The sequence below is a fragment of the Muntiacus reevesi genome, chromosome 12 (assembly GCF_963930625.1).
Source record: "Muntiacus reevesi chromosome 12, mMunRee1.1, whole genome shotgun sequence".
Taxonomy (NCBI): Eukaryota; Metazoa; Chordata; class Mammalia; order Artiodactyla; family Cervidae; genus Muntiacus; species Muntiacus reevesi.
In genome coordinates, this window is record NC_089260.1 from 67,594,662 (window position 1) to 67,620,352 (window position 25,691).

The 25,691-nt window shown below is 44.7% G+C and overlaps 1 protein-coding gene across 1 annotated transcript in view; it reads right to left on the bottom strand.

The window, feature by feature from the left end:
- ASAP1 (ArfGAP with SH3 domain, ankyrin repeat and PH domain 1) overlaps window positions 1-25,691 on the bottom strand; it is a 326,825-nt gene that overhangs the window by 93,864 nt on the left and 207,270 nt on the right. The window contains exon 5 of the mRNA XM_065902602.1: window positions 13,159-13,304. Coding sequence (XP_065758674.1) covers window positions 13,159-13,304 — 146 coding nt within the window. The remainder of the gene's footprint in view (window positions 1-13,158; window positions 13,305-25,691) is intronic.

The following is a 25,691-nucleotide window of genomic DNA, read 5'->3' on the forward strand; positions in this document are numbered from 1 at the left end:
ATGCAATTATATTTTGTCTAATTCAATTTAAGTAAATGACGGGTTTGATTTAACATCATTTCCTACATCAAGAGTGAAACTAAAAGCACGATTTTCCTTTGCATTATGTGATTTCATCTGAGGACAAATAGTGAGAAAAGGGAGGGAAGGGCAGCTAAGATTTACAAGATCGAGATAAATGAGAAAGCAAAAGAAAAAGCCTGTATAGGTTTTGGTTTAGAGTCAGGCCGACCCTAAAGGCTTCTTTACTGTGCTTGAGATGATTAATCAGTTAGTTCGTGGTCAACCTTCAGACCTTTAATTTCATTTCCATGCATCCCATCTATAGTCTGCTACGTTTAAACAAGAACAAAACCATAATGAAACTGACATCGAATCACATTTTCCGTGCCTTCCTTGAACATCTTTATCATACATTAGGGGACATGTTTTACAACAAACTTTTACTTAGGAAGAACCCTGTCAAGGCAATTTAAGAAACTGATAAACATGTCCCAGCACACAGGGCTCACCACATACCGGGAGGACAAGGCAATGCCCCTCAGCAGACAGGTTCTGTCTTCATTTCACTGGGCAGAAAACAGGCATCCGCTGCGCTCTCTGCCTGGACCGCCCTGCTCTCACAGCTTGGTCCACATCTTACATGTTTCAGGATTCACTCCACTTGATCCTCATTGAGTATTTCAGAATTCAAAGAATTTCTCTAACTCAGGGGTCCCCCAAACCCTGGGCCATGGACTGGCACCAGGCCACACAGCAAGAGGTGAGCCACAGGCTAGTGGGTGAAGCTTCATCTGTACTTACAGCCACTGCTCACTGATACCACCTGAGCTCCGCTTTCCCTCAGGTCAGCCCAGCTGATGTATTTCAAGGCCACCCCTGAAGAAAAAGAACCTTCCTACACATGCCTGTGATGTTAAGCGCTGCTAAGAAACCAAATAAAAGTTTTCTCTACTTGTAGGAAACAAAAGACAGGAAGTTTTAAAAATCTGGTCCTAAACGCATATCCACCTTTCCCTAGAGAATGAAGTAGCGCTTCAGTTTAAACTACTAAAAGATTCTGTATAAGCAATCTCTTAAACAGAAGGTGACAGTCAAACTTAGCACAGAGGCCAGCACAGAGCAGACACTTCGTAAATGCTGGCTGAGTTGAGACCACGTTTTTAGAAAGTCTTTTATTTTCTTTCTTTTTAAAAATACTGAAGTATTGGTATTTTCTAAATCTAAGTATCAGGTGTATCAATCGATGCTTACTGTTGTGTAATGTTTCTATTTAAAGAAAAGAGCCTCTGCAAGCCTTAGAGTAGTTTCACAAAACATTTATTAATTATTTGTGGCTCAGGTCAAGGGTCTCTCTCCTGGGAAGCCTTTCTGGGTCTCCTTGCTTGCTGGATGAATGGGTGAGGGAGTGAGTGAGTGAATAAAGGAATCTGTCTCTGGTGACCTAGCTTGGGAAACAGCAGACCAGAGATCTGAACTCAGTTGTAACTGACTTCAAAGTTGTGCTATGCCTGCCAGCTCTCTGAACTTCCAATTTCTCAACCCGGCCCAATAAAAGGGCCATTCACTCGGAGTGGAAGACAGAGTCAGCTACTGGTTCCAGATGAAATCAGGAGGCTGTTTCTTCTGGTTTAAACCTCAAGGTACCGCAGGCAGGGGAATCCTCTAAGATAAAGAGACAATGCATAAAGAAAGAGACTTAAAATACTTGAAAACCATTCACTGAAATGCAAGTAAGAAAGAAATTCTAGAAGAGTAGACGTGAAATGGAGAAGAAAATGAAAACAAATAAACACAGATGAAATGGACCCGATCCAGCAACACATCTCAGGCAGCATTTCTCAGGGCAGGTGCATGGGGAGAAGCTAATGCTTCTGACAGGACAAGAAAGTTGGTGGTCAAGTAAGTGAGGAAAGCACTGGACCGGTCTCTTTCATTGCACGACGTCTCTAGCCTTTGAAATATACATGTGCGCAGTAAATCTGCAAGGGTTTTAATTATGTGGCGTTTCTCAATCCAGAACTCAAGGCCTGGGATTTGTGTTTCAAGGAAAACTTAGGGAAAGGTGTTTCACATTCTGATATGCCTGCTTCCAGGCAAGATGGAAGCAGGTGCACTGGGCCCAGCCTGGCCACCGAGCACAAGGGCTTATGGGGTGTACACACCACAGGTACCAGGGAGCTCACATCCCAGCCTGCCCCCCTCACCTGTCCATCCGGGAGAAGACTGGCGGTGCTGCGCAGCACCTCTGCCCCCCGGTCTGGGCTGGACGGGGTGGTCTCAGCCGAGGGCCACAGAAAGTGGAGGTGAGGGGCGAATGCAGGCACCATTCCACAGAGGAGTCCAAACCAGTTCAAGACAGAACATTTAATGTGAAGCAAGAAGAATGCAGAATGCAGATGGGAGGCCATGCCTGGGATGGCAATGAGACTCTAGAGAGAGGGGAAAGAGGCAAAGAAGCGGGTGCAAGGTGGAGACTGGCAGAATTTTCTGAGCCAAAGAGAGTTATCTGCATTTGCTTTTCACCAGGCAGCTCCAGATTCGGGCTGGAGAAGGCAGTCTGGAGGCTTCTGGGACTAAAATCACGCAGCCAGAAGGCTGCTGATTATCTCAAAAACAGTGTATGTCTTACTCTTGCAACATCCGTGCCACTATTTCACTTGCTATTCTTTAAGTCTATACTTTTTACTTAAATAGAAGTACAAATGTTAGTCACTCAGTCATGTCCGACCCTTTGCGACCTCATGGAGGCCAGGCTCCTCTGTCTATGGGATTCTCCACGCAAGAATAATGGAGTGGGTTGCCATTCCCTTTTCCAGGGGATCTTTCCTGACCCAGGGATCAAACCTGGGATCTTCTACATTGCAGGCAGATTCTTTTAACCACTAAGCCACCAGGGAAGCCTTTACTTAAAGAAGTTAAAAGTAAACTTTAAGTTGTGTCTGTCTTCCTCTGAGAGGCAGGCAGTCCCGGGAACTGCTTAAAAGCATAGAGTGGGGAGCAGACTGCCTGGGTTTGCATGCTGGCTCCACCACCCACTTGGCGCTCTGAGCCTCGATTTTCTCAACCTGAGTTCAGTAAGGATGATCCTGGCTGCTGCCTGCTGGGGCCTGTGTGAGAAGCGAAGTGGGCTATATCTAGACGGGGCACAACACTCTCACCACATCTGAACAGTACTGCTCACCATGTCCTCCGTCTGCTCTCTCCGCTCCCTGGTCCCCTGTAAATGGGGCCAGGAGCACAGTTTAAACCTCAGGACTAATCCATCAGGGAAAGCTGAGACAAGGCTCCATGTGAGTCTCCGGTTTCTCTCCTCCTCGGCACAGAGGGGGCAGAGCAGCCTCTCTCTGCCCTGGTCTCTGCATCGCTGTCACTGTAGAGCCCTCAGTAGACATGGGACAGGAGGGGGAAGTAAAGCTTTGCTGTGTTAAGCGGTGGACACGTGGGAGCTAAGTTTATTACTGCAGCAAATCCTTGCCTGTCCTAGCTGACACACCACGCAAAGTGACTAAGAATCAGGGCCTGGCGTTTAGTGTCCACACTATACAACACTGGTTGTCACTACTATTTGTACAGACAAAAAATTAACCACAAAAATAATGAAAACTTTGCCTGCCTGAAAGCTTGGAGGATAAGACCAGATCCATCTTGATTTAAAAGAGATGCTCAGAAGCAAAATGTTAGGGACATCCTAAAGCATGGGGCATGAGCAGAGACTCCCCTGCTGCATGCTCAGCCCTCTGCTCTGGCAAATGAACCCCCTCTCAACAAATGCCAATTCCACCCACATGGGGTCACTAAGAGTCGGACACAACTGAGTGACTTCCCTTTCCCTTTTCACTTTCATGCACTGGAGAAGGAAATGGCAACCCACTCCAGTGTTCTTGCCTGGAGAATCCCAGGGACGGGGGAGCCTGGTGGGCTGCCGTCTATGGGGTCGCACAGACTTGGCCACAACTGAAGTGACTTAGCAGCAGCAGCCATCCTCCTCCTTCTTTTCCTCCTTTTCCTTCCTTCTCTTGTAGACCCACAGCTCTAAAAACCTGTCTTTTTCAGCATCAAAATGCTGTTCTGTGAGTCTCTTTCAAGTTAACACTTGACAGCCACATAACCACAAACACACACAATCTAAATGAAAAGTGTTATTCACTGCACATAGCATTCACAAGAAGGAAACCAATACTGTTTCAAATGTATTCTTTGAAATTCTTATCTAAAACACTTTTAATGTAAATCTTGGGGAAAAAAAAGAAAAGCATGTTAAATTGGACCAGAGGCTATCAGGATCTCTATATACTGGATATATTTAAGACAAGGTACGCCTGTACTGAGTGTATAATTCAAATCCTACGCAGAGAGTTTAGTTATACAGTGAAGTACTAGGGAGCCTGTGGAAGTGGATTCTGCAGTTTTATTTGTCTGATCATGGAGAGCTAACAAGCTTTACAAGAAAGTGTGCAAAATGTATGAGTAGCACAAGGTTTAAAAAAACCAAAACTTACTCGGTTGTTCGTTTGAGGTTTTCTCTAACACCTTATCCGAACAAACTTTCCGGCCAACCCATCAAAATCTGACCTGACCTGAATGCACTTGGTGGTTAGGCTGGAGTTGAACTGAGGTGGGACTTCTCATTTATCCTACTTCATGTAACTGTTCACCCGAGGAGCCACCAGGGGGCGTTACACAACACTGCATATAGCAGAGGCACCCTGCCAGCTCTCCTGGAATCTGTAAAAAGTCTGCATCTGGGAAAACATCCAGCCCCAAGAGTTCCGGATAAGAGCCCGTGGAGCTGTCTCTCTCTCTCTCTCTCTCACACACACACACACAAATGTGTGTATAAATTATCAGTATCTCTGTGTATAAATCTGTGAAATGCTTTCAAAGGACAGACTATAATATTAGTATTCCCAGAAGTTAGAATTATGTAATGATCTTTATCTTCTTATTTAGAATCTCCCATATTTCCCTCATTTTTATAGTAAACACACACAACTTTTATAATAGAAAGCAAAAAGAAAACCTCCCCCCTTTCACCCACCCTCCCCCATACGGACAGCTCTCATGTCATGAAATGTTCCACAATACTAGTCAGTGGTGAGGCATGTCAGGACGTGAGGGGAAGTCTGGCAGATCAAAAGCTTAACTCCTCCAATTATGGATTACCATTTTGCAAAATGATTTTTGCAAATGATTTTTTTTCTTTGGTCATGCCACATAGCATGTGGGATGTTAGTTCCCCAACCAGGGATCAAACCTGTGGCACTTGCAGTGGAAGGGTGGAGTTCAAACCACTGAACCGCAAGGCAATTCCCCAAATGATGAGGTTTCAAAAATGTATTATCCTGGGACTTCCCTGGCAGTCCAGTGGTTAAGACTCCGTGCTTCCAACACAGGGTGTGTGGGTTGCATCCCTGGTTGGGAATTAAGATTCTGTATGCTGTGTGGCATGGCCGAAAAAATAAAATAAAAATTTAAAAACATATAATTCAGAGTACCTAGGGGCTACCAATTACATTGAGGATACCCAGGCTTTCAGTGCTTTTCCACATTTTAAAAAACTTGAGAAATAATCCATTTGCTGTGAGTCTATATGCAATCTGCACATTTCCAACTATTCTTGTTTGAAGGGGAAGAAAAGAAGGAAAATTAAAAATTAAAAAAATCCTTAATCCAAACCATAATGCCCTGCAGTCAGAGACTGCAAACAGGAAATGCTACGCAGCTGGAGAAACCTCTGCTTGCTTCAGTAGCTCTGAAGCAATAACTACCCTCTAACTGATAAAGAGGCTTGGGCTCTTATGCAAGCTCCAGAACCGACCAGAGGCACAGACAGTCCTGGCCGGACTGGAATCGTCCTGGGCACCTCCGACAATTTCAAAAGAGCCTCTCCATTTATTTCTATAACTGCTGCTACATCGGGGCTCTTGGGATACGGTTTAAATGGTTTGCCTCTGCCCACTGAGAATCTATTTCAATCCACCAATTACTCCTTTCCTGTCCCATTTTTGTGGTTTTGTAATTAAATGGATGCAGGGCTCTGTTGACTCCTTCGCTTCTTTGTCAGGATCAGAGGATGATGGCCTGACGCTGGGTATAAGCACAACCAGTGTGGTTTAGCAAGTGATGACGTTACAGAAAAAAAGAAAAAGGCACACAAAAAGACTGAACCTAATTCTGGTACTGTATACTCAATCAAATGAAAAATAAAAAAAACCCCTAGGAACAGCTAAAAACTCAAGAGAACCCAGTTTTTCTTCTTCTTTTTTTCCTTACAAGGAAGCGTTAGTTATTAATACATTAGCTGAAGGGCATTTGAAGTAGAAAGGAATCGAATGTGTAAAGACACAGAAGCAAGGAACAGCCAAAGTTCCAGTAACAACAAAATAATTTGCTGTGTCTGGAGCTGACTTAGATTAGGAGAGTTTTGTTTTGTTTTCTTTTTTTGTCACTTCCTCTTCATTTTCTTCTTTTAAAAAAGCTATTTATTTTTAATTGGAGGATGCTTGCTTTCCTATGTTGTGTTAGCTTCTGCCATACATCAACATGAATGAAGTTGTGTGTGTCCCTCTTGGAAGGCATCAGAAGGATGAGTTCAGAGACTGAATTCTTTGAATATTTCTAATAATTTTAAAAAACTGCTACTATCTACAAAGCAGACTAAGAACCAAACCTACAAAAGATACTTCGCAGGAAAGCTCATGCACTTAAAACCTCACCACAAAGGTATTAAAAACGTCAACAAAACAGATTATGACCACGGTTCTCTGGCCTCTCATCACTAGGGGGCAGCACTCCCGAGACACAGTCAAACATGATGAAGGGATTCACTTCTGGGAGGACATAGCCAATCACTTCACCTTGTGAGAACAGTGACCACATAGAGGTCTTTAACTATAGGAAAAGCTCGAACGACACAATCTGGTTTAGACAATTTATAAGAGTCAAAAGCAAGTAGGAAGTGGTCTATAGGAACGGCAGAGAGGTTAGAGTTTGGTTTCTGGTCTGTGCATTTGTTTTATTCTGAAATTAATGTTATACAACGAGAGCTATATTATTGAAGATTTTCTCCAAGAATAGCTGTATTATTAAAGACTTTCCCCAACTTTCTCTCCCTAACATTTGTTCATTTACATTTTTATTAACCTTATTAAATTGAAGAAAAATTATAGGCTCACAAAAAGTTGCAAAAAGGCCATTTTCCTTTAAGAAAGTCCACAATGAAACAGTAGAAATGCTTGATTTTTACTACACACCAACCCTTGAGTATATCTTTTTAATATTCTGTTTGATGAAACAGGATGCATAGGATGTAAAGAACTCCCAAGGTGCACCAAAATATGATGGCCATCTTGAGAAATGCAGTTTCTCAAGTTGCTAAGTTGAACTAGCTGGTTTTGTCAGTTTTCTAGCGGAATACCACTTTTTTCCCATAAAAGAGTGACTGATGAACTGTGGTATTGAAACCTGGGTATTTGGCAAACATTTTTTATAATCAATTACTCATCATTACAAGGTAAACAAGCGGCAGCATTTGTTGCTAATGCTAAAATTTGCAGAGAAAAGCTAAAAGTTTTGAAAGACTCTCCCACCATGGACTTGACACTTTCCAGATCCTTAAAGTTATAATGGTGTCAAATTCATATTGCTTCTAACTTTTTTAAGGAATCATAAGCTTGTTTTGACATAGTATCAAAGAAAAATACTGATAATTACCTGCAAAGGGTCTTAAAGTACTTTTCTCTGTAATTTTTTTGTCTACTTCAACTAAAAAACATATCACACACAACAAAGTAATTAATAATTTTAAAAAATGCTTCAGTTTTAAATTCTAAGATAGCAAACAGGGATAGGAATATTCCACATAAACACAAACTCTTGGGTGGCCTCAATCATTTTTAACACTAGGATCCTAACACCCAAAAGTTTTAGAACTGCTAGCTAAGACTCTTCCAATATAATATATATATAATTCACTAATGAGGGAAGGCCTTCCCTGGTGGCTCAGATGATAAAGAATCACCTGCAATGTGGGAGACCTGGGTTTGATCCCTGGGTTGGGAAGATCCCTCGGAGGAGGGCATGGCAACCCACTCCAGTATTTTTGCCTGCAGAATCCCATGGACAGAGCAGCCTGGCGGGCTACTGTCCATGGGGTCGCAAAGAGTCGGACACGACTGAGCGACCAAGCAGAAGCACAATGAGGGAAACCAGAGGGAGAAAGTAGAGAAGAGAGTGTCGATACTCTGCAAGCTGAAGAGAAAGGAGTTGGGTGGCAGCTGGTGCAGGTCCCCGTCGTGGCGTCAGATGGGCCGTTAGTGCCCACGGTCTATTGTGCTCACGCGCAGTCAGTCGTGTCCTCTTCTTTGCGACCCCACGGACTATAGCCCGCCAGGCTCCTCTGTCCGTGGGATTTTCCAGACAAGAATACTGCCGTTTCCTCCTCCAGGTCCACAGTCTACAGAGGCAGTGTTACCACTCTGATAACTCACGGAGGCAGCACTGTTGCATCCATGTGTGGGATCCTTAGGGAATTTAAGCTTAAATCCTAATTCCACTACTTTCCCGGCATGTTATTTTCTGAAGATTTGATGCACTTATCTGTAAAGCGGGATATGACCACCCACTCTTGCCATTACACTGGGAGCTGCCATGAAGATCAAGTGGTGGTGTAGTCAGTCATGTCCGACTCTTGCGACCCCATGGACTGCAGCCCGCCAGGCTCCTCTGTCCATGGGGTTCCCCAGGCAAGAATCCTGGAGTGGGTTGCCATTTCCTTCTCCAGAGGATCTTCCCAACCCAGGGATAGAACCCTGGTCTCGTGCATTGCAGGCAGATTCTTCACCAACTGAGCTACAAGGGAAGCTCAAGAGAGACGATGTAAACAATAGTAACAAACAATAGTAAAAGCACGTAAGCGTTCAGTGAATTCCATCTGTCAGGTATCATGCTTGGTGATTTGCCTCCAGGATCTCAATGGAGTCTCATTACTATCAAGACACAATTTAGATACCATCATTTCTTTTTACAGGTAAGGAAACTAGCATTAGCAAAAAGTTAAGTAACCTGCCTTAGGCTAGAAAGCTGGGCTCTGGGACTCCAGGTCAGATTGTGACCAAAACCTATGTTCTTCCCATTACTTAACAGGCTCTCCCATTCTGTTTTAAGAGGTAAGAGACCTTTTTATAAAAACCCTTTTCAAGAATTCCTTGGCGGTCCAGGGGTTGGGACTTCGCGCTTGCTTGATCACTGCTGCTTGATCTCTGGTTGGCAAGTTGAGATCCTGAAAGCCATGAGGCACAGCAAAACACAAACAAACAGAACAAGCTCCTACGTGGGGGGCGTGGGGGGCAAGAGCAAGAAAAGCAAAGCTACTCAAACCTGGCTTGGGGCGTGATCGGTACGAGGTCACAGGACCATCAGCTGCAATTGCCATCTACTCTGCAGTCCTCAGACTTCTGTTAGGTCAAAGGGAGAAGCTGGCTAATAAAAGCCAGCCTCAGCCCATGTGACGCTGACACCAACATCTGTGATTTTCACATAACATCTCACTTGATCATTCTACCTTCCAAAATCACCACAAGTATGGAGAAACAAAAATTTAAGCGGTGACTCAGAGAGTCACCAGCACTTAGTGAGCTGCTGTTTTTCAGAACCAACCCTACAGAAACTCCTAAACACGATACGCTTGTCGTACAGACTGCTTAAAGTCATATCTAGATTCAGTTTGTTAAAAGCAGAATGCTAGCCCTGACCCTAAAATCTACCTTTTTTCCCCCATAAAAACAACTGTTTAAATATAAATTATGGAAATACCCATTAAAAGCAATCTCCTAATTAGAAAATAGCATTTTCCAGGGTTGACTATAGACCCCAGCACAAAAGACATTTGGGTATTTGCTGGTTGAACTGAAGATACAATTTAGGAAGTCTAAAAAATGCCAACGTATCTTCTTTCATCTTACTTTCTACATGATCCATTATTGCTTAAGTTTTCCCGCTTTCATAACTAGCCTAAGTGAGTAGGATTTCCAGTAATCTCCTGAGAAAAACAGGTTCCCAGGGGTGCTCCCTCCAAACTCATGAGGGGACTGAAGGTGCTGCAACCAACCACGCCCTCCCCGAGGGGCTTGGCTCCCCCTGCTCCCCCTGCTCTGGGGCGTGGCCCCGTCCATCCTCCCGGTTCCCTCTTCCCTTTCCTCTGAGACAGAAAAAGGGAAGCAGAAGCTGCTGGCTCCTGTCAGGCTGTACAAACTCCCGGTTTTTGAGTACTGACTTTATTCAATCAGAATAGTGTTCCCCTAGTAACTGGCTATGGGCACACACCGATCCTTCTATCTGCTCCCTCAGTGGAAATGCCACCACCTTCTCCATCTGTTTTTTATTTGGCAGCATGGCAAGGTGTGAAGGATCTCAGTTCCCCAACCAGAGATTGAGCCCAGGCCACGGCACTGAAAGCCCAGAATCCTAATCACTAAGCTGCCAGGGGGGCTTCTCTTGTGGCTCAGCTGGTAAGAATCTGCCTGCAACGCGGGAGACCTGGGTTCAATCCCAGGGTTGGAAAGATCCCCTGGAGAAGGGAAAGGCTACCCACTCCAGTATTCTGGCCTGGAGAATTCCATGGACTATACAGTCCACGGGGTTGCAAAGAGTCAGACATGACTGAACAACTTTTACTTTTCTTTCAAGCTACCAGGGAGCTCCCTGCCACCACCTTCTTGTTTGGGAAAATGACTTTGTTTTGTTTTGAATTAACCGAATGAAACCATCCAGCAATTTCTTTTGATTTTTTTCTTAGACTTCTGGAAGGAGGAGGCCTGCAGCTTGGGGTAAGTTTAGGGAAAGAAGACGCCCAGAGCAGGTGGTGTGTAAAGGCTGGGAAGGACCATGGATGCAGAGCCGGCACGCAGGGTTCATGTCTGCTTACTGACAGCACGCCTGAAGAAGGTGCTAGCATGACGCGCCTCCGGTTCCTCACCTGGACACCAGGCATAATAACCACCACTGTGTCGTTCACTGAGAAATCCACAGGAAGCCCACTGCTGGGCTCCTCAGAGTGCCCACAACGTGTCAGTGGTGGGATTCCCCAGTGGTGCAGGGGCCAGGCGTTTGATCCCTGGTTTGGGAAGACCCCACTCGCTGCAGGGCAGCGAAGGCTGTGTGCCACAGCTACTGAGCCAGCAAGTCGCGATTACTGAAGCCCGTACGCAGCAATGAGACCTAGTGAAGCCAACACAGAGAATGCACAGATCCTAAAAAATATCTATCAGTTGTTTCTGCACAGAGGTAAGCAAACGAAGATGACGACTGAATGGCAACTGATGGCATTGAATCCACACAGGAATCTCTTCGCTGAAGGCACCTACAGGACAGGGAAGTGTGGAGATGAACTGGCCCAGGAAATGTGGACGTGATGGCTACTGACTTAAACCAAACATATTTCGTCTCCTGGAAACTAAAGGTTAGCAAGATATTCCTGTGAAAACGCCCATCTCGGGGAAAACAGAACTTCCTCCCAAGGCTGGAGCCTTTTACCAGCTATGACCAATGGGAAATGTCAGAGTCTTGTTTCACTTCCTTTCTTCCCACCACAGCACCTTTGGGCAATGTGACCTGCAAAAAGGCAGGCAATGCCCCGAGGAGGAAGAAATGGGAGGCCCTCTCTGAACAGCAGAGATTTAAATGATCTCAGAATTACGAGATATCATGGGTTTGTCAAATAAACTCCGAAGTGTAGGAACACAAAGGCCCTACAGTCAAAATTATCCTTTTTCCAGTTTCTGAAGACATATTTCTATTTTCAACCTTTATTTTCTTTATGATTAGTTGTCACTGTATAAGAATAATTCAGTGGCATGAAACTACCAATTAAAATTAAGTTGTCAGGATGACAGACACATACATATATTCATCTAGTGGGACAGGAAAAAGAAGAATTTGATTGGTCAAATTATCCAGTTAATTTACTATAGAAAGGTTGTCTTTATTTTACAATAGAGTGTAATCATCTGTAAGGTAGCCGTTTGTACCAAGTAGATTTGCGACAAGAGTCTCACGTAAGACCACAGAGGTCTGTTTGATATGAGTGAATAACTCAGGATCAAGGCATTTTAAGCTTGAGTTCTGGGTCTTTAAAGGAGGCAAAGATACAATGCTGAGAGACTGGGGAGATGAAGAGGAGGAAACAGCTCCTCTGTTTCAAGAAGGAGCCAACAAAATTATGATATAGTTTTCCTTTGGCATCTTTCAACCTCCCACTGCCCCACCTCTTGGGACACCAAGAGGTGGTCGTGCTAGAGAGAATGCAGTGTGAGGGTGAGGGAGGGTGGTGTGCACAGCGTGAGGACAGCCAGACAACACTGCCTGGCAAGTGGGTCTCCCACCCACACGCTCCGGCTTCCCTGATGGCTCAGGGGTAAAGAATCTGCCTGCAACACAGGAGGCACAGGTTCAATACCTGGGGTACAGAAGATCCAGTGGAAAAGGAAATGGCAACCCACTCCAGTGTTCTTGCCTGGGAAACCCCATGGACAGAGGAGCCTGGCTGGCTATAGTCCATGGGGTTGCAAAGAGTTGGACATGACTTGATGACTAAACAACAAATCTCAAACTCAAGTCTGCTCTTAGGTCAGCTCCAGTGTCTTAGATTTTTAGGGATTCTTCTTGTCATCATCTACTTCTGAAACCACAGATTTCCCAAACCTTAAAATCTTTTTTCTTGGGAGGGTGTTAAAAGGATATGGGGAGTTGGGAGAAGTTAATTACTTGAAAATCAAGGGCTGAAATGCATGATGGTCTTCACACAAGTAAACGGTGACATGTATGTTTGACACAGAAATAATCACCATTCTTTCAACAAATTAAAAAGCCAAAGTCACTAATGCTTGTCTAAACAAACACAAAAGCAAACAATGGGGGAATGTGGAAGAGAGTTCAGTTTAACCAGTTTCTCTACCCTGCTTTAATAAGCGGGACCAGTGGTACAAATTTCTTAAATGTGACTCCATATCAAGGACTAAAAAAGCTTTTTATTTTTAGTTTTCTTTTTTTGACCCCAGGATCAAAGGTTGGGGAGAGGATTATTACTTTGTTTCATTTATGATCTTACTTACTTTGATAGGGCTGCAATTTTTAAAAGTTACTTGTGAAATGGCTTACCAGATTTTTCAGCAGTGTGGACAGTTCCTTTGTGAGTGTAGAAAACTTGACAAAAGCGGTGCCAAGATCTGGGTTGTCTCGACTTAAAAAATTACTCCCAAACTTATCAAGAACTTGTGCATAGTTTTCTTCATTTTGTACATGTTCTGAAAAGAAGAAGAAAGAGGGGTCTGAGCTGTTATGTGCCACAATGACAAGTTCCTCTGAACACTGACTGGTCACCAGACAGTCTCAAAAAGAAAGCAAAGAAACTGGATCCATTCTTTACTGAACATGTCGACAAGGTGGTTGGCAGCTTGCTAAGTGTCCCACTCTATCAAAGGCAGTTTCCTCTCTTTTCTATCAGAGCACTGAGTTCACTTATACCCCAATTAATCCACAGATGCACCATAGGTTGAAGGGTTAAATTACCATCTCATTTTCAAGCAGTTAAGAAAATATGATCATCGGGAAACAAGTCAGACCTCATTTTTCTTTCTCATACCCCAGATGCAGTCTCTTGGCCTCTACCAACAAAAATCTGACAACGTCTCACCGCTCCCATGACTACCAACTTTATCCAACACCATCCATCATTTCTCGCCTCCATCACTATAACCCTTCCTGCAAAAGCTCCTTGCTGCAGCCTCTGGTCTGTTCCCAGCACGGCACCCAGTGTGATCCTGGGGAGTTGTGTGTCTGATCCCGTGGGTCTCGTGGCAGACACTGTCCCTCCCCATGTTCTGAGTCCTTGCAGGCTTACGGAAAGGGGTACTGCACATCCCCACACCCTGAAGTAACCCGGCACCGACCAAGGGCATGTGAGCGCAGGAGGTACCATTTCAGTTCCCTGGGCTCAGCTCTGCACGCCTCTTTCCCGGTGCTGGAGTACAGGGAAGCATGAATTTATATGGAGGTCCACAGCAGATACAATGGTAATTATAAAAAGAGTAAATGAACACAAAACTGTCTATCAAAACCATACCTTTAAAGGCTTAATTCAAACGACAGCTCTTTCTCTTTAAAGCCTCCCTTTACTTGGCAATGATTTTCCCTTGCCCATAATGCTCTGGCTACTGCAGTATTTTCCACCACATCACATCATATGTGCCTAAGTACTGCTCTTTCCCTGCCCCCAGACCACGAGAGGCAGGGCTTCCCGGTGGCTCACCTCTGCATTCGCACCCAACACACACCGCTCACGTGTCAGGGAGCTCAGCTTACGAAGCTAGGGCTCAGTAAAGAGGTGGTGACTTGGATTTGTCGATTACCCTTTCAGGAATTTAAGAAGCATTCACTCCTTTAGTCTCCTGGGTTGTTCAACAATTGAACACTAAATAATTTAAAAATATTTCACTCTCAAACACACCCTCAATAACTTCCTGGGAGCAACAGTGTAAGCCTGGACTGGTGGATGCCCCAGAAAGAAGTCAAAATACGACGAAGGGAACGAGCATCACAGCATCCAGTGAAATGAAACGAGGCCCGAGAAGCTTCGAATTGTCACCGCATTAGAAATGCATGATGACTAGGGTGGATGTCAGCATTTCGGGTTGAGATATTAAAAAAGATAAAATGCAGCTCTAGTTACTGCCCGCAAAGCTGCTCTGAGAAACACAAAAGAAAGGCTACATCAGCTGCAGACAGGAGGCACACGCCTGGCCTTCTTCGTAAGCTGGAGCCACCCCAGTACCGTCTGTCTGAGGCCAAGGGCCTCACCTCGCCCTTGAGAAGCCCACTCTGCCTGACATCCTTTCCTGCTCTGGAGGTCAGCAAAAAAGGGGTTCAGATACCTGTTCAACTGCTTTCAAAGGAAGGGTCTCAGAAGTAAAACCTAAGGGGCAAGCTTTAAGTGGCAGGCTTTGTGTCTGCTCGAAATTATAACATGTTTCAAAGGATGTATTTACATCTTTAGATTATAGGATACCCAGGTACCACCAACCAGTTAAGACAAACTATTTCAGCATGCTTCTCTCCCCTACACACTACCCAATTCCAACCTCTTCCTCCCCTTCCTCGTCACAGCCATTATCCTGAATCTGGACTTCATGGAGGGGTTAGGAAGTTTTATGAGAAGCTCTCAGTTTATGAGGGATGACAGTCACCAAAAAATAACATGGACTTGGACAAGGCAGAGAGCGAGGTAACAGGAAGCTGGCTGAGAACCTTCTCTGACCCAAATACTTTTCACAATATTGTATTTAACCCACAACAGAACTCTGGGAAGAATTACGCTTATCAGGTAGGTGAAATAAAAATGTGATGAGAGAGGCAGAAGGTAAGACTGGGTAAGTTTAGGCAAGATCATGGGTCCTGTATGTTTAGCCCACAAATGAATCACTTCAGTCGTGTATGACTTTTTGTGATCCCATGAACTGCAGCATGCCAGGCTTCCCTGTCCATTACCAACTCCCGGAGCTTGCTCAAACTCATGTCCATTGAGTCAGTGAGGCCACAAATGAATAACCATATATATATATCTATACACCCCTCCACAAGAGTGTATGTGTACATATAATAACCATATTTATATGTGCATGCGCGCTAAGCTGCTTCAGTGTCCAACTCTTCGTGACTCTATGGACCATAGCCCGCCAGGCTCCTCTGTCCATGGGATTCTCCAGGCAAGAATACTGGAATAGGTTGCCTACCCTCCTCCAGGGGCTCTTCCCAACCCAGGGGTCGAACCTGTCTTACGTCTTCTGCATTGGCAGGCAGGTTCTTTACCACTAGTGCCACCTGGGAAGTCCCACATTTATAATCTATACACATGTATATGAACTTTACACATCTGAAATAGAACAGCTAATTTAGTGAGCTAAATCTTAGAATACTACTACTAATTCTACTGAGGGTTTCAGTGATGGGAGTTAAATACAAGGTGCTTAGAACAGTGCCTCACAAGGTGGCACATGCCCCTAAATTATCAGCCATTACCACCTCTATACCCACGATCAATTACAATATCGAGATGCGTTTCACATCAAATAACATAGGAATGTATGTCTCCCATGTTTCAAGTGTTTTTTTTTAAATACTGCATTATAAAGCCAACAGCAACAATTCACCCGAAAGATTATATAACCACACACATCCCTTTGTACAAAATTAAGGGTTTACCAAGCAGGCTTTCAACAGGAACAGAGGGCAAGGAGGTAGGATCATGGTGGAGGCAGAAGGGAGGGACAGATTACAGAGTACAGTAAGCAATTTGAAAGGAATGTAAACTCAGGGGTTTAGGGAAGGAGAGGGAAATGAAGGCCTTGGGCTAGGGGAGCACCTTGTAGGCATGGGTGGGACTTGGGATGCAGAGAATTGGTTCAGGATATCTCAGAGAATAGGACGGTCTGTTTTAAGAACTTTACTCAAGTGCCAGATGACTTTTGGAAGTTGGTAAAGTAGGGGCTGGGGTTGGAACTTCCCTGGTGGTCCAGTGGCCAAGACTCCCGAGTTCCTGATGCATGGGACCCGGGTTCAATCCCTAGTTGGGGAACTAGATCCCACATGCCACAACTAAGACCTGGCCCAGTCAAACAAATAAATATTAGAAGTAGAGGCTGGGAGAAGCAGGTGAAGACAGAGATGGAATAAAAGGAAAGAAAAAAAAAATAAGGTGAGAGAGAAATCTGACCCATCTCTTATGGAGACCCATGTTTTTCTAATATTTATAGGAGATTTCTGCCATTCAGGGTATAGCTGCAGAATATAAGACAGCAAGCGCTATGTTACTTCTTTCAGTTCTGATGAAAGAACAAAATAATGTAGCTTTAACAACTGAACCAGAAAGGGCCACTTAGTCAGGATTTCAACTGCTGGCATTACTTTGGAGAGACAACGAAAATATACTAATCCCCTGATAAGTTCCACATACCTTGAAATTGCCTTTGTACACTTACCCGATGGCTCGGCAGGTAAAGAACCTGCCTGCCAATGCAGGAGACACAGAAAATGAGGGTTTGATCCCTGGGTCGGGAAGATCCCCTGGAGGAGGAAATACCAACTCACTCCAGTACTTTTGTCTGAAAAATCCCAAGGACAGAGGAGCTGTGGGCTACAGTTCATGGGAGGCAAAGAGCTGGACACAACTGTGCACAGTGCACACACACACACATTTAACCACCACGGCAATATCTAGGCAGTGATTTCCTACTCCACTGCTGAGCATGCCGGTCACTGCACTGAGCACCGTACATACATTCCTTCAATCACGCTTATTAACAAGCCTATGAGATAAGTACTGTTATCATCCTCATTGGGAAGATACTGAAAAAAAAAAAAAAAAAAGCCCAAGGCCACACAACACATAAGGGAACTTAAATTAGGGCTTTTTAATCTCAGAGCTGTGAGACGCACTCAGGTCCAATTTTCAGGTTTATTAGTGATACTTCGTGATGCACTGACCCAGCAACTTCACCTTTTTCTAAACCTCATTCCCATGCTATGAAATGGAGGTAATGACGGTACTGTGCAGAGATGGAGTAAGATACTGAATGGTATACAACAGACTCAATACACTTCTACTATGACAAAGACGACAACAGCGGTGGGGACAAACAGCAGGCTGCCCGTCCTAGGCTGGGCGGCAGGGGCTTCCAACAATATTCTGAAACCGACATCTGCACTCAAGAGTTTACACTCCCAATGGCTGGCAGTAACAGGTGCCTTGGGAATACATTAAATTCAGCATTCTTTAAAATACCTTGTATTTCTCCAATGAGGCCTTCCCTAGAACTCTCAGAAGCACAACAATGATTAAACAGGCCTTTCTCTGAGGGGCATCTGCCTGTCACCCTGTTAGACTTCACCAACCTGGGAAACGTTCACAAACCCTCCGACTGGCCCGCCAAGTCCACCTCTAATTCTGTCACTGTCATTTAATAACGACACAGAGAATATTCTAAAACCTAAGGCAGTTGTTTTACAGATAAGAAAAGGGAAACTCAGTGCTGAAGCCAGGTGAGGACCCAGCTTTATTGGATTCCAGACCCCATCCTTTTCCACGGACAGACTCAGGAAAGATGGTCACAGACATGGGAATACAAATAACTATGTGGAATCTATTACACGAAAGGCTGAATGAATATCAAGGAGAAATGGGGAAAAAGATGGACCTCCAGGCCCATGACAATAATGTAATTATTATAGCAACAATAATAATTGTAACAATGAATGATAGCTAATTTTTAAAAAGGTTTATTTATTATTTTTGGCTGTGCTGGGTCTTCATTGCTGCACATGAGAGGTCCATTGCAATGGTTTCTCTTGTTGCAGAGCACGGGCTCAGCTGCTCCAGGCATGTAGGCTCTTCCCTGGTCAGCAATCAAATCCGTGTCCCTTGTACCTGCAGGCGGATTCTTAACCACTAGACCACCAGGGAAGTCCCCTTGAAGCTAAATTTTTTGATGACTCACTGTACCAGGAACTGTGCTAGATATTTTTCCTGAGAATTTAATGCTCACAGTTCAATATTACCCCCCTTTCGTATATGCAGAAGTTGGTTTAGGGAGGTTAAACAAGTCACATCAGGTGACACAGCTAGTAAGTGGTGATGACACGTGCTGACTGCAGAGCCTGAGTTATTTTTGACTGACTGGGTGGCTTGCGAGATCTTAGTTCCCCAACTAGGGACCAAACCCAGGGTCACGGCAGTGAGAGCACTGAGTCCTAACCACTAGACCCCAGGGAAGTCCCCCGAGCCTTGTTCTTAACCGATAGGCTTGGCTAAGTGTTGGGGAGCCCCTGATGTTGTTGTTCAGTTACTAAGTCTTGTCTGACTCTTTGCAACTGCAGGGACTACAGCATGCCAGGCTTCCCTGTCCTGGAGTTTGCCCAAGTTCATGTCCACTGAGTCGGTGATGCCATCCAACCATCTCATCCTCTGCTGTCCTCTTTTCCTCTTGCCTTCAATCTTTCCTAGCATCTGGGTCTTTTCCAATGAGTTGGCAGTTGGAACCCCTAGATGCTTTCTAATTTGAGCCAGATGTCAAGCGATGGAGGGACTGGAAAATCGAGGTCTTAGTGCGACCTATGTGCAACCCTGATCAGGTGACTAAGGCTCTTGGGGGCTTTAATTTCATCTAGAAAACAGGTCTAATGAAACCTACCCAGCCTACTCCTAGAGGCTGCCTACCAAGAGGTAAAAGATGTCATCATTAATGTGAAAGCTCTTTGGGGGAAAACAAAGGCAACAGTAACAACAACAGAGGACACTAGACAACCACAGAGGATTATTTCTATTTAATGAGTATCAGGCCTGGAAGGCACTCATCATAAATCCCTCCTAAAGAGCAGCCCCAACCTGGATCACCGCAATCTAACGCTCACAGAGGCATCAGACCTGGTGGAGGGACACAATTCTGGGTGCTGCGGTGACCTGGGTGTGAACATCCCTCTGGTCCTGCCTGGCTGTGTGCGATCCTGGAAAAGGCACCTAAGTTTTCTGGGTCTTGGCTTTCTATGTGAACTGTGGTGGATGATATCCAGAAAGTACGTAGCAGCTCTCCATAAAAGTATCTTTACTTTTACTACTTCTATCCACCCTGAGATTGAGGGCTGAAGTTCTGATGGAATGGATGTTCAAAGAGAATCCAAATATGATGGCTTTTTTTTGGAGGGCTCCAAGGTACACAAGAGGCCCGCTGGTGGCTCACACGGCAAAGAAGCCACCTGCAATGCAGGAGACCTGGGTTTGATCCCTGGGTCGGGAAGATCCCCTGGAGAAGCGAATAGTAATTCACTCTAGTCTTCTTGCCTGGAGAATCCCAAGGACAGAGGAGCCAGGCGGGCTACAGTTCATGGAGTTGCTACTGAGTAACTAACACAATAACAACAAAGGTACATAAGACAACTGTGGCCCAAACCCCAAGTCTTCCACTTTACCAGCTGTGGATCTGGGGCAATCTCTGTACCGTCTCTGATGACTCTGCTTAGCTGCAGTAATACCTACCTAACAGAGTATGTTCAGTGGATGAAGAGAGTCAATAATGTGCCTCTCTCTGCCTGGCTTACACTGGCTGTTTATGAAACATGGAGATCTTAGTTCCCCCAACTAGGGATCAAACCCAGGGTCATAGCAGTGAGAGCACGGAGTCCTAAGTTCCAGACCCCAGGGAAGTCCCCCGAGCCTGCGCCCTTAACAGGCTCTAACTGGTTAGAGCCTAATTAATAGGCTTGGCTACGTGTTGGAGCCGCTGATGCTATTGTTCAGTTACTAAGTCGCGTCCGACTCTTTGCAGGGACTGCAGCATGCCAGGCTTCCCTGTCCTTCACTATCTCCTGGAGTTTGCCCCTTCCTCCCTGCAAAGCAAGACTCACTTCCTCAGTTTGTTGTATTCTCTCTCCTGGGAGCCCAGCTTCTCTTCCAAGATCTTTATGCAACTTATCTTCTACGCCAAGAGTCCAGAGCAACTTGATATTAGAAAAAATCTTCAGGAGGACAGTTTAAGTAGGGGTATTATCGTACTATGGTTATACAAACTAGCCCAAGTTCCCAGTCCACCAAACTCCATCACAGTTCCAGACCCAGCCTGCCTCTTTCAAGATCAGATACAACTGTGACCTCCCAAGCAAGCTTGTCATTCGCTCTCAATCTCCTGCAACACCCAGGCTCCTAGCCTTGTATAATCTGCTGTTATGCAACCAGTTTCCAGCGCTGAGTCTGACATACAAGTTAGTGCTCCATGCCCATAGTGAATTCTCCTGGAACAAGCCTTCTTTCTTCCTTCAAAAGAAGACTCAGCATGGGCCATGTGCCAGGGGCGAAAAAACAATGAACCATAACTACAATAAAAAAAAAAAGCCATGTAATACATGTCATAAATTATAGTGCTGGCATAGAGGGGGAAGCAATAAATTCTTTTATACTATACTACACACACCTGGAAGCACAAATCATACTTGCACAAAATTAACTCCATTTGTTTTTAAAATTACAAAAATAATCCATATAGTACTATAGAGATGTACAAAGATAAAAATTATTATTTCTTTCCTCTTCTTCAATCATCTCCTTGAAACAAGCCAAGTTAATAATCTGTAAACTTTTTCTACACATAAAAAATATACACACACATATAGATTTTCTCCTCTTTCTTAGTTCACTTAAAAAAAAAAAAAATGTGGTATTATGTAAGACCCCATGGCTTGCTTTTTCCCTAGTGAATAAAGATTGAGAAATTCAATACAATTAAATCTAATTATTTTAATTGTGATAATCTACAATAAACCCTATCATAATTCATATCTATTATAAAAAGACTGTTTTGCCTAAGGGGTGGCAATTTTTTGTAATACTTGTCACGGATTTTTTTTTCCCATTTGTCTTTTCACTTTTCAATGGTGCCTATGGCCATGAACTTTTGAAATTTCATGTAGTCAAATACACCCGTTTCTAAAAAATATTTATTTATGTCATTGCACCGGGTCTTCATTGCGGCATGTGGGACCTTTAGTTGAGGCATGCAAACTCTTAGTTGCAGCATGTGGGATCTAGTTCCCTGATCTGGGGACCCTGCATTGGGAGCCAGTCTTAGCCACTGGACCACCAGGCAAGTCCCAAATATATCAGTCTTTACTCAAAAGACTTTAGAGTTTCCTGCCTTGCTTCTACTCCTTAACCCTTCTAATGTTCAGTATTTTTCTAAACATCTAAGTCTTTAATCCAGTGCAATGTTATTTGTTCATACAGCAGGAAGAAGAGTTCTAACATTATTTACAGTATGTCCTAAACCTTCTAGTATTTAATTCAGTTTTCTTTTTAACATTTAAACAGTCAATTCATCAGCAATGGATGCATTCGTACAGCACAAGGAAGAGTTCTAATTTTATTTCCTTTCCGTTGTGTGATAAATGAACACACAGCAGAGTTTGAATGCAGCAGACTAGGCTTCATCAGAGATGGTAACTGAGCAGCAACCTAAAGGATATATAGTTAACAAGCTGATTCAGGGTAAAGTACGCTTCAGGTAAGAGGTGACAGCATACTGCCGAGGCAGCATCAAGTACCCAGGGGTTAAGAAGAGACTCACATGGGGCCTTGGTTCTCTTCAGAGCTCACTGTCTCTGGTCTAGAACCAGGCATGCTAAGTTTAAAAGCACTGCCTTCCACTCCCATTCATTATCACACGGGCTCAGATCTCTTTTGCCACACCAATCCATGAAACCAGCAAACCTATCCTGTGACCCCGAAAACAACCTGTTTTAATTTCGTCAGACACCATGTGATTGGGGGATGAGTTCTGGACTTAAGAGTCTGTATTTTCTGAGATACAACATCCACTTGATTCTGAGCAGTTATTTCACGTCCCTGGGCCTCCGTTTCCCCATCTGCTCCCACCCCCTGCACTGGTTAAGATGAAAGGCAACATTCTTGGAGACAGAAAAGCCCTATGTACATTTTGTTTTCTTGGTAAACTGCCTTTCTCCATGCCACTTTGAGTGAGTCATCCCTCTGCCTTTTCAAGGTCATTTCGAATTTGGATCTGTTCTTTCCAAGTTCTAGCCGAGCTTCTGCAGGAATCTGCCTGAGCCCCCGGGGTGTTATCTGGAAACGCAGCGTGCAAACTCTCATTTCTGCAGCACTGACAGACCCATTAACTCACGGAGCCCCGAGAAAAGATGCCCACGGAGTTCCACTGGGCTATTACTCAGCATTTAAACAGCACTTGAGCATCACTCCATCATAGCGGAAGCAGAAATGTTCTGTCCTCTGGCTCCATTATTCAGGCTTCCTAACTGCCAGATCAAATACGCATCACGCCCTGCTTTGCTGATGGCTCCTGAGGTAATTTTACATCTGGCCCCTGAAAAAGCTAGAAAGGAGACGAGCAAATTCCTTTCCCACTCAAGTCTCCCGCAGCAGGAGTGCCCATCACCCAGCGGAGCCAAGTTTTCTCATAAAAAGATGCACTTTAAAAATATGGCTTAAAAAAAATACACGGTTTCACGTTTCACTATAAACGTGCATCAAACACCCACACTGAGATACAAAGATTATTTAGATCATTATGTCTGTGGCCTCGGGTGCATCTTGTGGCCTTAGCGGTTCCCAGCTTTAGCTTCCTGGTTAATAAATGATGGGGAATTTCAGCTCTGTGCTCTGTGATGACCGAGAGGGATGGGATGGAGCGGGGGTGAGACGGAAGCTCCTGAGGGAAGGGATCTATGTATACTTCAGAGCTGATTCACGCTTCGTACAGCAGAGACTAACACATGATTGTAAAGAAATTATACTCCAATTAAAATAAATGAATAAAAATTTTTAAAGTTTTTAAAAATTCAGGAGAAAACCCATTTTTGCCAGATTATAAAGGGATCTATGACTTCAGAATTTCAGAAGCACAGAGGAAATGTTAGCAGAGTCTAAAGGCAAAGCTCTTGCCCTCGACAAGGACCGAGTCCAGTGAGTTCAGGAGAGGACGTCAGCGCAAACACATGAAAGCGGTCGAGAGGGCTAGGCTGGATTCCTCCATTGCTACTTCGTTTACTTTTTGGCTGTGTTGGGTCTTCGTGGCTTTGCGGGCTTTTCTCTAGCTGTGGCGAGCCAGGGCTGCTCTCCAGCTGCGGTGTGCGGGCTTCTCACTGCCCTGGCTTCTCTTGTTGAGGAGCACGGGCTCTAGGGTGTATAGGCTTCAGCAGTTGCAGCTCCCAGGTTCAGCTGCTCCAAGGCATATAGGATCTTCCCGGATCAGGGATCAAACCCGTGTCTCCTGCACTGGCAGCCAGACTCTTTACCACTGAGCCACCAGGGAAGCCCTGACTCTGCTTTTGGTCACTGGGGAAAAGCATTCCTTACTGGCCCTCATGGGCTCCCCTTAGGGTAGGTACTGTGCATTCTAGGTGGCAAAAGAATCTTCATCTCACTTTACAAGCACTTCCCTGGTGGTTCAGGTGATAAAAGAATCGCCTGCAATGCAGGAGACCCGCGTTCGATGCCTGGGTTGGGAAGACTGTCTGAAGAAGGGAATGGCAACCCACTCCAGTATTCTTGCCTGGAGAATCCCATGGACAGAGGAGTCTGGTGGGCTACAGTCCACAGGATTGCAGAGAGTTAGACACGACTGAGCGATTAACACTTTCAACTCATAAACAGACATGGTAGGAATCATCTTCTCTGTTTCATAGATAATAAAATGAGGTCCTGAGAAATGAAGGGATCTGCTAAGAAATGTGCAGTTGTGGCTAGCCCGGGCACATCCCAGCTCTTCTGCACTGGGGCCAGTTTCCACTCGTCACTGTGCCTGCATACAGCAAGACAGTTCTCTTCATCTCAGAATTCCTGGAAGAGACATCACCCTGAGGGCAGACACGCAGGAAGAGGGCTGTAGAACTGCGTCTGGGCACCACCTACCTGTGCTGTCGGGACTGAGAAGACACAAACCAAAACGGAGTGTAGAAAGAAACATGGCTGAGTTGTGCTTTCTTCTGTCGGTTCATTTGAATTTTCTACAGCAAACATGCTAATCCACATTACACTTCCGTATGGGAAAAAAAAAAATCAAATAGAAAATGTCACTCAAAAAAAAAAAAAAAATAAGTCAGCCCCAGGCACTCCAAAGGAGCAGCCCCCTGCAATTCTCCACGGAGAGAACGGGTATGTTAGACAAATTTTCTGAGACATACAAGACTACCATTCTGCCGTCGGTGAACGCAAGCAATGAACGGCCTGCCCAAAGTCATCGTCCGACAGCTCCTGCGTGTTCTGTCTCATGGGGCTGATTGTCAGTGAAAGACATTTCAGGACCAACAGCAATTGCTTGACCTCCACACCCAAACAGAGGACCAGAAAACTCAACACAGAGTTATCTTTCCGGACCAAAGACTCAACTGGAAAGTCCCTCCAGTCCTGGGAACAGACACTTCAGGATTCTTGTCCGCTCCCAAACCACATATGGCATTCAACACACGGACGACTGCTTTCTGGAGGTTATCACAGGGTATGGCTGCCTTACGATGGTGTATAACATGAAGAACGTGATGGAGCTGCTTCACGTGTGATATGCCAGGTGATCGGGAGAGCGTGTGTGAAGAGAGAGGGTTTAAGCACATCTGGGGAAAGTGTCATACACAGAAACAAAACCAGAGACCCTGGCTTTCCTCCAGAGAAGTGAAACATCTTCATACAGGAAAAACAGTCTGGATTTAATGAGATATAAACCACCCAAGAGCATGGTCGAATGCAGTTTGAAACAAGCAGTAAGGTACAGGCAGGCTACAGAATCTTAACTGCAGTGGTCAGCGAGGGTTGTCCAAAGGAGAAAGGTGGTCCTGAAAAAAGAACTACAGATCTAGAGATGGTCCTGCTGAGTGAAGTAAGTCAGACAGAGAAGGACAGATACCATGTGACATCCCTTACATGCGGAAATGATACTCATGAACTTATTCACAAAACAGAAACAGAATCACAGAGAACTAACTTAGGGTTACTAGGTAAGGGGTTGAGGGGTGGGGAGCACAGGGGGAGGGGGCAGTCATGGAGTTTGGGATCCACATGTATACACAGCTCTATTAATGTGGGTGATCAGCAAGGACCTGCTGTAGAGACAGGGCGCTCTGCT